Source organism: Hypoxylon fragiforme (genome assembly GCF_022984875.1).
Source record: "Hypoxylon fragiforme strain CBS 206.31 chromosome Unknown GGS25scaffold_1, whole genome shotgun sequence".
Lineage (NCBI taxonomy): Eukaryota > Fungi > Ascomycota > Sordariomycetes > Xylariales > Hypoxylaceae > Hypoxylon > Hypoxylon fragiforme.
Window position 1 is genome coordinate 253960 of NW_026054756.1, and position 12688 is coordinate 266647.

Consider the following 12688-nt stretch of genomic DNA (forward strand, 5'->3'; position numbering starts at 1 on the left):
ATTGCGAGCGTGGTTAGGTGCCCAGGCGAGGTGAGTGCACGGTGAGGGAGAAAAAAAAGGAAAAAGGCGACAAAGCCTCGCTGGGTCGCGATAATGGGCCGGCCTCTATTGAAGACGATTGAAGGCGATTGGGGGTTGGCCGCGCCAAGAGGCGGCCTAGTTTCGAGGCTTTGGGGCCCAAAATCAGGCCCGTAGACACGAAAGCACCGCTTTTACTGTTTAACTAAGGAGTGACGGGTCGCATCCAGGGCCCCGCGGTGTCCACGGCCGGGCTTTATATGCTTGCCCACGACTACTAGATCCGTGTCTACGGCGCAGAGGGGCCCTCTGCCAAGGCAGAAATTGGAAAAGGAGTAAGGAGTAAGACAATAAAAAAAAAGGGAGTAAGAGCCAATTCCGTTCAAATGCCCACGCCGAACACCCGGGTCCGTTCAACCCTCCAATCATCACCCCTGATTCTTTGATTTATACTAGGTAATAACCACATATGTAGGTAATAACTCGTTGTGGCTGATGGGTTACTGTATGTAGTTAGGTATTTGATCATCTACCATAGTATCACAGCTTCAGACAATGGTTGTCCCTTACCCCCCCTTTCCCCTTTTAGGGTCATCGCTCACCATCAACCACATTCGTAAGACATTAGATTCGGTATCGCCATCGCCATCCATTCCCTCGGGTCCAAATACTGCTCCTTTTGGTTGTTTCAAGCCATAACAGAGATGTCATATACAGGGCTATGTACATGAATTCTTGCCTGATGTGCAAGCATCACCAAGTCCGCCCATTCGCCATTTTTGCGGCTCAGCCATTGGCGAGCAAAGGCTAGCCTGCTTTCAGGCTACAAACCGCACTCTATCACATAGCTCACATAGCTCACATAGCGATGAGCTTCTTTACGGTAAACCCTCTTGTTACCTCTTCAGTCCACTCAGGCTGCAGACCAGACCTCGTCGGGCGGCTCTTCCCCCACGCGTCTCCCTATCTAGTACGTACATACCTACCCAATGTATACCCTGCTATGTATGCATCTTGGTCACGACTTCTTGCTAACTAGGTCTGCAAGACTATGACTACCTACTTACTTTCAAACCAACATGGACCAAGTGGTCTCGATGCCGGCCCACCTCTTTCATCATACCTACCGGGCTTTTGGGGATAGTTCCCTTGCCTAGTGTAATCCTATTCATATTCTATATAACTAGTCCCACTCGTTCCAGATAGGACTTCAACTACATTCCTTTGGTATAACTCCTGTTTCATCTTTCCATCGCTCGATGTCTCCCCCGACCGAACGTTTCAGCAAGCTTTCACTCGAGAGCAATATGCCGCCCATCACACGTCTCCAGAGCCGGATGCAACCGGTGGAAGACTACTCAAGCTCTTCTGAGTCAGACACCGAGTTAGACTTTGAGGTTGACGACGATGGCCTCCTCATGATCTCACCCTCGAATCTCAAATATTCACTAGAACTACTAGACGACAACACACGTGACGAGATCACCAAGGCCGTAGAGGTCCCCTCACAATTCGTGCTGCGCGGCTGTCAGGCTGGAGACCAACGCTGCTTCTTCTTGATAACAGAGCCCGTCGAGTACACGATCCGCACGGGAACAGAGCAGAGCGGTTACGGCATCCCCAGCTGTAGCTGCCAAAACGGCGAGCAATGCGAATCGCCATGCCGCCACATTCTCTGGCTCTTCGACCAGATCACCAGCCAGATCCTAGGCGTCCAGGAAGACCCCTTCGTGCTCACGCGCCACGGCTACCCCTCCGAGCTCGGCAACCCGTACAACGCCATCGCGGACTTCCACCTCGACATGCTCGCCGACAGCCTGCACTGCGACGTGGTGGGGCAGTCTGCGGACCCGAACCCGCGGCGCGTGCAGGAGACGCGGGAGATGCTCGCCTCGCTGCACGAGGTGCCGACGGACGAGTACCGCCCGGACCTGTTCGCGAACCCGCGCAGGGGCCGGCGCGCCGTCAAGCGCGGCGACCTCGAGCAGACCATCTTCCGCATGCTGCTGCGCAACGACGACTTCTTCCAGTACTTCCGGTCGTCCGTGCGCGCCGACGAGCTGCACAGGAACCAGTTCCGCGCCCTGCAGCACCGCGCCGACGCTGCTCTCGCTGGTCTGCGCCAGTACGCCGCCGCTGCTGCCACCACCACCACCTCCTCCTCCAGCGAATCTTCGCCACCAGCCCCACGCCCCAGCAAAGACGTCCCCTGGTGCGCCGCCCACCTCTCCTCCGTCACGCGGCACATCCGCGCCATCCTGCACACCACCGAGCGCCCCCTCGAGCCCTGGGAACTCCGCGCCGCCGCCCGCACCACCATGCACGTGCTCACCCAGGTCGTAACCTCCTACAGCCACGACCTCATCACCGGGCCCGCGACTCTTCCCAAGGCGCAGCGGAACCTGTACCACCGCCTGATCGGCGAGCGCGACGCCGACTTCGCGACGGACGTGCTCGCGTCGATCCCGCCGGAGGTGCTGTTCGCGGGCCCCTGGCTCGAGGAGCTGGTGGGCGTTGAGGAGAGGATTGGGGCGTTGGGCGCGCCGGAGTCGTATGTGGAGAGGCTGGGCGCGCTGGTGGGGCATTTGAGGGAGAGGAGGGCGGTTTCTGGGGGTGGTGCTGGGACGGGGAGGGAGGGGAAGGGGAAGGGGGCGGGTGCGGGTGCGAAGAGGGCGGGGCAGGGGCAGGATCGGAGGGCGAAGAGGATGAAGTGAGGTGAGGTAGAGGTTTCTGCTCTGAGCGGAATTTCAGAGAGCGAGCGCTATACGAGCTGCTAGATAGCTTGGATGACTAGGGGTGGGTAGGCGCGAATGATTTTTCATCAAACCGAGCGGGTTTCTCGGTATCATGGACGTCGCATCCATAAACTACCTACTACTACTACGAGATATATCGGCTTTGGTCGTCTCTTCTCACGGCGAAGGGATTCCCTTCAAAGGGGCCCTCTAGTCCGACTCTTGTTTCTTCCTTTTTTTTTTCTCCTTCCCTTCTCGTCTCTCCTTTTATCCCATCGGAAACTGGCGTCTGTCTAGCTTTGATAGCTCGATCACCACCCACCTCCCCTTTTCTTCTTCTTCTGCTTTACGGGTACTACTAGTTACTACCTCGGGTACATTTTTCTTCTATTTACTTATTCTTTTACTTATAGCTTACATGTGTAGATCGGGTCATTCTCACGATACGACAAAAAGGTATAAAAAAAATGAAAACAACAATAAATAGTGTACCTACCTACCTACATAGCTAACCTAGTTAGTTGGTCTACGGTTCTTTGCCTACTTGGATAGATAGCAAAATGACATTTTCATTTGGGGACCCATTGACATAATCACATGTGTACCTAGGTATATACACACAAGCATCAGTGACAATTCCAGCTCCCTCACTTTGCTCTCACCTAGATCTATAATCTTCACTGTCTTCCATCGTTCCCATTCCTCCTTCCCACTTTCACATTTCTCGCCTCATACCTACATTCCCCCCCCCCCCTCCCCATCCCCCTTAAATCTCCGTCCCAACCCCCAACCTGCCGGCCCGGCCCATCTACGTAACGACGAATTCCCACAGTCCTTGTGCTAATCTCCCGAATCCCACCTCGCATAAGCTTACGCGCATGCAAGATTTCCAAAAGATACCTATGTTACCCCTACATACCTACTGCCCGTGTGTGCTCCTTCATTTCCTACCCAGCGGCTATCCAACCTAGTAGGTAAGACCACCAAGGCAGCCTAGGTAGATGATATAAGCATATACCTAAACCTCGGGCCCCGGACTAAGTAGCCTAACCTAGTAAGTGCATGCTTAGGTACCTACATATGCAAGGCACCTCACCCTCCCGGCACGCAATCCGTAGCCGCCGCCCACCCCCCCCCCCAAAAAAAAAAAATTCGGCCCCGACCCGACCTCCAGGCCGGCCGGACCCCCGGCCTCGGCGCTCTCCGTCGCACCGCATAACCTGAACCTTCTTCTTTTTTTTTCATCCCATCTCATTTCGCCTATGTTGGGTAAAAGTTTCGTTTAGTTGCACGGCAGGCAGGTTATCTACATTAAAGTTTCCAATGTTAGGGGGGAGAGGAGGGGAGTGCGTGAGGGGGGATTTTAGTTTATTTGGACCCCCTTTTTGGACATGATCTTAGTTGAGTTGAGTTGAGCTGAGTTGGCGACGGATTCGTGGCCTAGCTCACTCCCTCACCTACATCCTACAGAATTCAGGTATTGATCTTTTTGTTATGTGCTAATTATACCTGCCTGGTACACAGATGCCTAGGCACACCACAGCAGCAAACAATTCTGGAGTCGAAAAAAATATTAACTGAACTATAATACAAGCAAGGTCAGCAACCAGGCCGGCGACTATGTAGGTACCTACCGGCCCTAGGTACCTGCATAGCCAAAATTTCCCATCGAAGTAGCATACAGCCTCGCGGCCGCCTCGATGTCAACCCAGGGACGGACCGTACCTACCTACCTAGTAGGCAATTAATCACCTGCGAAGATAATCACATCCCAAGCAACGAGAATTGGAGGGAGATATTGAAAACAGGTTGAATGAGAGTCATTCGTTTCTTTGACGATATCTCTCGTCCAACAGTAATAAAAAAAACGCTGTAGGTATAATATACGTACCTAGCTAACTATGCTTTTCCCTACCTTTCCCTCCCATATGGTCAAATATTTCCCCATCCATATCCATGCTTCATCCCATTCCATTTCCATTTCCATCAAATGTTTAAACCCCCGGCGTATCGCCATACATGAATGCTGCCCAACTGAAAAAAGAAATTTCGTATTTCTAATTTCCTTCGCCTCACCTGAAGGCTAGGCTCACCTGACGGCCAGGCTCTCTCAAGCGGCCTTTATTACATGCTTGTAGTACATGTCTGGACATTGTATCTACCTGGGTATCTATATCCCCTTTCTACTTTCCATGTATGTATGCGTGTATGTGTATGCATATGCGTGTGCGTGTGCGTGTGTGTGTAATCGTACGAGTGACTTGTACCCCAGGTATAGCCAAACCAATAGCTATTCCTTATTCCTCCCATCTACCCCATCAAACCTCGACCCCAATATCCGGCCCCCCAGCAGCCTCAATCTCCTCTCTCGTCCTCACATTCGCGATCGCGCTCTGCAACGCGCTCGTAAGATCGACGTGGAACAGGGGGCGATTGAGTCCATGCACCGCAACGCGTCGACTCGCCTCGCCCGTGCGCGTGAAATCAGGCGCCTTTGACCCTGCTCCCGCTGCCGGCGTCTGCTGCGTAATACTAGACGCCGTGCTCGGGCCGGGCGTTGACATGGCAGCGGGGTCATCCTCGAACTTGTTGTTGCTGTTGCTGAGCGACAGGCGGCGCTGCGTCGCCTCCTTCTCGTACGCCTCCTGTTCCGCGACGGCGGCGGCGGAGTCCGCGCCCCCGATCTCGGCGACGCTAAAGATGGACTTCCAGCGCGAGTGCAGGCCGTCGGGGCGCTGGGTGGGGTACCCGAAGCCGGCGGAGACGAGGGCGCGCTTCGTCCAGCGGCTGTTCATGCACGCAAAGTGCCAGTCCACCATGTCCGGCGTCGTGTACCGGTCCAGCTGGTTGCGGACGTCGATCAGCTGCTGCACCGAGGTCACGTCCACGTTGTGGACCGAGCTGAGGTCCAGGATAATGGCTCTCAGCGTTGGCAGCGATGTATTCTCTTTTTCGCCTTTCTTCGGGCCGGGATCGTTCCACGGCCGATCTCCAAGGCGTGCGAACGTGTCGGTTCTGGTGCGACGCGTGTTGGCGAAGATGTGGCCTACGAGGTAGTCCAAAGTGTGACTGGCGCTGGGATAATTAAACCCCTCAGAGAAGCGGTAGATGAATATGCCGGGATATGGACTGGCGACCTCGACTTCTGGGTTGGATCCGTCTCCATGATCGATTGGGAGGAAGACGTTACGGGTAGGTGGGGATAAGCTAGAATCAGATACGTCGAAGGTCCCGTATTGGCCCATAATGTTGCTGTCGTTACCAATAAGGTGATCGCCAAGTACTGAGTGTACCTGCACCCTGCCAAGGAATCTCCCGCGTGACTTCAGGACTCGGAACATGAACACAGCAAATGAGATGCATATCGTAGCGTAGATCCCGTCCTCGATCGTACTGAAAATTGTAACGAAAACGCCGACAAAGAATATGATAACTTCAAGGGGCGAGACTCTCCAGAACTTATAAAGTGTGTTTGGCGGTGTGATAAGGTCCCCGACGGCATGGATGATGACAGCTGCGAGAGCGGCGGATGGGATGTAAAAGAACACTGCGGTCAGCGCATAGATAGCAAGAAGTACTATAGCCGCAGTAATAACACCAGCAAAAGGGGTTCGGACACCCGCCTTAGACTTAATAGCAGTGCGACTAAACGAGCCTGTGGATGGATAACCTCCGAGGAAGGGTGAAAGGACATTAGTTACGCCGATAGCGACCATCTCCTGCGATGGGTTGATTGTATAGTTATTGACGCGACCAAAGGACTTCGAGATGGCGATGTGCTCAATGAGTAAAACGATGACCGTTGCAGGCAATTCGCCTATAAACGAGCTGACTATCTCGGAATTTATAGTCGGAACGGCGGCATGCTGGAAGCCTGCTAGCTGTAAGCAACCTATCAGTAAATAGGGGGAGGGGGTAGTTACCGCTTGGGATAGTCTGAAGAATGGCAAACGCCGGGTGGTCACGACGGTGCATGTTAACCAACCAACTAATCATAGTATATAGCAAGATGACGAAAACGGCTCTCAAAGTCGAAAGGAAGAAGAATAGCTTGTGGTGGTTCGGGAACTTCTTTGCGGCCCAGGCGCACGAGAACCGAATTAGGTAGAGCATCGTGAGTGCTGTCAAGCCCATGGCTGCGTTTAAATCCGTCTTGCCAAGATTTTTCAAGGAGTTGATGATCACCAGGTAGGTCGAGTCCCTTGTAGAGAATCCAGTGATACCCATCAAAGTAGGGACTTGACCAGCAGCGATGTTGATCGCGGACCCAGTCATGAAAGCAGCAAGGGATACCAAGGGTATTAATTCAACAATCCATCCACACCGAATCAAACCGATGAACAGGACGATAGCTCCAGATACGAGAGCGAGTGCGCTCGCAATAACCCAAGGCGTATCCGCATATTGCGGGAGCTTTTTAGAGGCATTCGCAACCACAGTACCTGTAACAGAGGATACAACAGCTACGGGCTTCGGTATGTTAGTAGAGCGTCCAGTTTAAACATGATTGAATCCAACGTACTCCGATGGTAATATCTTTCGATGTTGCGAAAACCCAGTAGACCAAGACTCCCATAAATGATGAGTATAAGCCAAATTCGACGGGTAGGTTAGCTAGCTTGGCATAGGCCATACCCTGCGGCACGACAACAGCGCCGATAGTGATACCTTAAACGAGGTTAGTCACGAAAAAAGCCAAGCTCGGGAGCGGGAACGGACCTGCGACAAGATCGCCAAGAAACCATTGTAGATTATAGAATCTGATCCATGACAGAAAAGGGAATAGTGACGTGAAGTAAGTAGCTACATCCCGTCTAGATGGCGTGATATCTGCCAGCCATTCCCTGCTCGTAGGCGGTTGCTCAACGAAACTGTCTGCTGTTTGGGTTGAAAACACCGACTCTCCCCTAGTTACGTTGTCGACATCTGGGTCTTCGAGCTTTATGCCTAGAACTCTTGCCAAATTTTGGCCAGCTCGCTTGGAAGGAGGCATCTCAAAAATTACCCCTTAAAATATAGGGTGACCCCCCTGGATATGAGGATAGACTGTGACCAAGGGATTGCAAACCGCGTCGACGAAGAGATTAAATGACAAAATCGACCAGTATTGAGCCGTTTATAATGACTTGAACACTCAACGAAAATGACAGACAAGCCGTAGGCTAAGAATCTGACACTAATGCGATCTCATATAGAAACATCCGGTATTAGTACATAGTGCTTATTAGGTGGGTAGGTAGGTAGCCAGGTATTATAGGTGAAATTGAACTGAAAGTATTAAGGTCGATCTGGTAAAAGAATAATGATGGTATTGCACATAATAAGAAGTAGGATAATGCCGTGTTTTAAGCGTTGTAATAATCTAATATTAAGATGTATACCGAAGGACGTAAGGTGCTAGCAAAGATAATGTAAGTAATTTAAGTTAGCAAGCTGCCCGTTTTCCTGTCATAAGGAGAGGTAGATCCAACAGTCCGGGTCAGACGCTACTACGTAGAGTTTGCCTTTTACATAGACATTCGCCGCAAGATCAAATATTTGCCTTCCTACTGGGTATATAGTGGTTGGAGAGCAGGGTAGAGAGATGGTCTAGTAAGAATCGAAAGCTTCTAGCTATCCAGGATTCCAGGTTTAGCTGACGGCTCTTAGCCTCGGCGGGTCCGAGGTCTTCAGAAAGTCTGAGCTTGCTATGCAGTTAGATACGTAGCATCGATAGGAGACAGATCGGATGGTAATCTTGACAGCTGACAAGAAGGAGGCGTATATGAGCATATGTTTTTTTTTGTATTCAGAAGAAAGTCAGACAGCTTCCCAGATACCTATGTATAAGTACTAAGAACCATGACATAGCTTTCAGTACGTAAGTAACAGCTAGGTTAGGTTAGTAGTTCGTTTTGTCTGTAAGTTGCTGGAGATTGGTAGATCCTCGATGGCGCAATCTGGTTTATGCCAGTCCAAGACTAGTGGGAGTGCTTAATATCAAGTATAATGGTCGATTCTTTATATCAAAGGGATAATACATATGTACCTACATGCCTCCATACCTCATATATAATGCGGCCGAAGGTCCACTCCTGGAACTTACAAGTATTACATGTAATGATTCTTGTGAGTCGTGATGACATCCAAGGCAACATACTCGGCAGTTGCGGTAACTTGACCAGCATAAATATATGCTACGTAGTCAAGATTTTGGATCTCAGATACATGTGTGAAGAAGTAGGTACTGCATACCTAGGGTAGTAAAGATGTGGGTGTAGAGTCACTGTAGAGTCACTGTAGACATAGTTACTACTAGTAACTATGTAGTATTAAAAAAAAAGAAAGAAAAAAGATTTTAGTACCGAATTAGGCGTAAAAAAAGTTGTGTAGCCAATGAGAAGACTGGAAAGAGCATCATGTGGTCCAAGCGTCGATGGTGTGATTTCCGTTTTATCTGATGCCATCAACAGTCCCCATTCTTCAATCATTCTTGTACTCGAAAATGCCTCTGTCCCGGTGATATGGAGAATCATTGGAGATTGGTTAAGCGGTGCAACTACGGCCGACCTTAACGAGAATCCAAGCAAGACGCGAGTCCGATCCACAAACCGCGTCGATGACTTACGTATTATCTTATCAAGATACCTTGGGTATGTATTATTATCTAAAGAATCTCTTGGTAAAGAGATTGGTCTATGCATCAGATTAGATTCTGCATAGAATCTATGCAGAATCTAATGTAGATATCCACTAGGGACATCTGCCACCTTGGGGATTTGACTCATTTGAGTAATTGAGTAGGTGATGTTCCTATTGATATATTGATTCTTAAATACATACCTCCAGGACTAGATACTACACTGTAACTACAGTAGCTAGACATGACGTACATGTAACTATGATCGGATTATATTATTATCAGATCAAAGTCAGCCTGCCTAGGTATGCACGAAATGGTCGAGTGATGGTACCTGCAGGTTGCTTTGGGGTTCTTGGCGGATCCCAGCCACATGGTGAGTAGTTATTGAGGTCAACTGATTTTTACAGATTCCGTATGATCATCTGCTGCATGTGGTGTTACCTGTCCCTCTTCACGTAGGCCTTGCCTTATAAGAAGGAGATTGGTGTGAATCTGTATGTAGTGCAGGATCTTATGAGATGACACAAAGATATATCATCTTTCCTTTTCACATTTGAAAGAGACACGCTCTTATGTACCCTAGGTACTAGGTAGGTACCTACTAGGTATATATGTAGTAGTATGGACTGCAAATGCACATAGTACTGTATGTACATAGTTAATATGAAGAATATTTTCGACTTGAAGGACATGCATGATTTATAATTAAGTTTATTGGCCGAGTTTAAATACGAATGCAAGTCTCCAGTGCTCTCAATTCTTAGCTGCATGTACCCGTGTACCCTATCAGACGCTAACAACAATACCAACCACTCTTTTATTGCCCTGTAACCCCCTGCCTATGCCCTGTTATGCCCTGTTATGCCCTGTTATGCCCCATTTTCACCGTGTTGTGCCCTATTACCCCATACTCCAGGCCCTATTGTATGAACTGTATGGACTGCATGTTATGTATCTTCCTGTGATCTTCACCAACCAAAACACCACAACGTGTCGAAACATGCTTCATCCTCTGCATCGATGATAGCTTCAGATCTTTCCTTTGTCTCCGCAATTCCTACCAACTTACCCATATCTGCGTCTATAAAAAGCTATGACATTAATTACTACCTTACCAACCGAAATGTCGAGCCCAACCCGGGATTCACTCACTCCTATTGCGCAGTCCTCTGGCTTCCACACCATCACATCTGCTACTGCTGTTGCTGCCATCACTCAACTCCACAATCCTCCCTCGCCTCATACTCATAGGGTCCTGCGTAAACTCCAATCTGCACACAATCTAGGCGCTGCCGCCAGAATTTCCAACCAAAATTCAATGATATCTCAACAAATTTTCCGAGATCAACAAACCGACTCGTCGCGTCCACCTCGTAATTCTCTTAACCGATCTCCTCAAAGAAACCGAGCCAATTCAGATGCCGCCACACCCCCACCTGCATTTCCTAATAATATACTCATGACTCTCAACAGCAAGAGAACTGCCTTGAGCAGGCCATCGAGAATAGCAGACACCATGTCCCTGGAAAGATTGATCAGAGATGGTCCACCCGATGGCGATGTTCGCGGCGCCTTAGCAAGTGCGCGTCTGAAGGTCTTGGATCAGGGTATTAAGAGCGATAGCGATGGAATGGTACGATTCCTTTGGTCTTATACTGAAATAATGAGACTGACGTTGCCCAGTCGCGAACTAGAATCTACGTTTGGTTGATTTTCCTGGATGCGCCCATCCTTAAGACCGACGACTACCTTAGTCTCATACATCGAGGCGCGTCGCCAGCTTATTCCAAAATCCGCAACGATACCTTCCGAACCTTGACTACCGATCCTCTCTTCCGTCGTCGCGTTAGCGAGGCGAGCCTGATCCGTCTTCTAAACGCCATTGCCTGGAAGCTCCACGACGCGAAGGAAGAACGTCGCCCGACGAGCAGTCGATTATCCATTTGCCATACTGACAGTATTAGTAGTAGCCGTAGCGATATTTCGCAGACAGATACCTCGTCCCCATCCGCAAGAAGCCGCGCTCGCGCTCTCACCCTCACAACGGAAGACTCCGATGCGACCGCGTCAGAGCCGGGGACTTACGTACAAGGCATGAATGTATTGGCCGCCCCATTTCTATATGCCGCTCGAAGCGAAGTCGAGGCCTTTTCCGCCTTCCTCACACTATTGACTAAGGAATGCCCTGGATATATTCGAGGCGCTATGGACGGTGTTCATCGTGGTTTAGCACTGGTGGACAAAGTATTGGCCATCGTGGATCCCAAGCTGAGCCTTCACTTGACATCCAAAGGTCTGTCTGCAGAGATATATGCTTTCCCATCGGTTCTTACCTTGTGCGCCTGCACTCCTCCACTGCCGGAAGTATTGAAGCACTGGGACTTCTTGTTTGCATACGGACCACATCTGAACATTCTTTGCATCGTCGCACAGCTCATCATGATGCGAAATGAGCTTCTTTCCTCTATTAAGTAAGTAAAGCCTATACGGCTAAGCGTCAGACTGTCTTCTTATGATGCTAACGTGAAAAAGCCCCAATAAGCTTCTTCGATCCTTTCCAGCGTTGCGCGCAGAAATGGTAAAGCGAACCGCATTGGCCATTATCAAGATGATACCCGACGATGTTTACGCAGAGATCGTGAGGCATGCTCTATAATAGAGCGTTGAATGAGACGAAGCCATCACGAGCACGAGTATTTCCCGACCGATACGGCCCACAAACTTCGGCTATGGGCCGAGCACTTTGTACCAACACCTAAGACGACCAGAAGCCGAGACTAGGAGAGATTCTCGGCATAATGAGATATTACACGACCCAGCTTCCCCCCTTTCTCTAAGGCGAACCATAATAATGATGGATTTCGGGCTTTATAGATTTCTCTCACGATTGTGGAAACAAAAAAAACATGGACTCCTTCTTTGCATTACCTACGGGGAAAAGAGAAAAATAAAAGGACGCATGGAAAAAGAGGAAAAACAAAAAATTCTTACGATATGAGATAACGACGACACATGGACGGCTAAGAGAGAATAAAGCAGACTCGTTTGGGTTAGAGTGCTGCTTTTAATGATGATGCTACGAACGTTTTTTTTTTTTTTTTTCACTTCTTGGCCTCTCCCCCTTCCCTAGCCTAGCCTAACCCTTTATATTGAATGATGTTGTACCAATATAGGGGACAAGAGTAAGGGCGAGGGCGAGGGCGAGGGTTAAGGCATGGAGGAATTAATGAATACAGTACCTACTTAGTAGTAGGGAGGAACCTCTATATAGGTATCTACGTTATCCTTGAGGGGATAGGTATAGGATAAGGGA

At 49.7% G+C, this 12688-nt stretch overlaps 3 protein-coding genes across 3 annotated transcripts; 2 read left to right on the plus strand and 1 right to left on the minus strand.

Moving 5' to 3' along the window:
- The first annotated feature begins 908 nt into the window (after positions 1-908).
- GGS25DRAFT_3860 (uncharacterized protein) lies at positions 909-3015 on the plus strand. Its single transcript, XM_049258304.1, has 3 exons — positions 909-988; positions 1067-2531; positions 2714-3015. The coding sequence occupies exons 2-3, from the start codon at positions 1278-1280 to the stop codon at positions 2735-2737; spliced, it is 1278 nt and encodes a 425-aa protein (XP_049120869.1). The 5' UTR covers positions 909-988; positions 1067-1277; the 3' UTR covers positions 2738-3015.
- Positions 3016-5071: 2056 nt separating this feature from the next.
- GGS25DRAFT_512221 (putative sulfate permease) lies at positions 5072-7746 on the minus strand (the record flags this gene model as incomplete). The annotated part of the gene is made up of 4 exons (XM_049262769.1): positions 5072-6627; positions 6677-7223; positions 7276-7421; positions 7473-7746. The coding sequence occupies 4 exons, from the start codon at positions 7744-7746 to the stop codon at positions 5072-5074; spliced, it is 2523 nt and encodes an 840-aa protein (XP_049120870.1).
- A 2513-nt stretch (positions 7747-10259) lies between these two features.
- On the plus strand, positions 10260-12385 carry GGS25DRAFT_4019 (TBC-domain-containing protein). Its single transcript, XM_049258431.1, has 3 exons — positions 10260-11008; positions 11059-11846; positions 11908-12385. The coding sequence occupies exons 1-3, from the start codon at positions 10469-10471 to the stop codon at positions 12029-12031; spliced, it is 1452 nt and encodes a 483-aa protein (XP_049120871.1). The 5' UTR covers positions 10260-10468; the 3' UTR covers positions 12032-12385.
- Positions 12386-12688: the final 303 nt, after the last annotated feature.

Excerpts from the sequence above, each read along its gene's own strand:
- GGS25DRAFT_3860 (XM_049258304.1), top strand. The coding sequence starts at position 1,278 with ATGTCTCCCCCGACCGAACGTTTCAGCAAGCTTTCACTCGAGAGCAAT. Across the intron at positions 2,532-2,713 it reads GGCTCGAGGAGCTGGTGGGC|GGCGAAGAGGATGAAGTGAG; the intron begins GTTGAGGAGAGG and ends GCAGGATCGGAG.
- GGS25DRAFT_4019 (XM_049258431.1), top strand. The coding sequence starts at position 10,469 with ATGACATTAATTACTACCTTACCAACCGAAATGTCGAGCCCAACCCGG. Across the intron at positions 11,009-11,058 it reads AGAGCGATAGCGATGGAATG|TCGCGAACTAGAATCTACGT; the intron begins GTACGATTCCTT and ends GACGTTGCCCAG. Across the intron at positions 11,847-11,907 it reads GAGCTTCTTTCCTCTATTAA|CCCCAATAAGCTTCTTCGAT; the intron begins GTAAGTAAAGCC and ends AACGTGAAAAAG.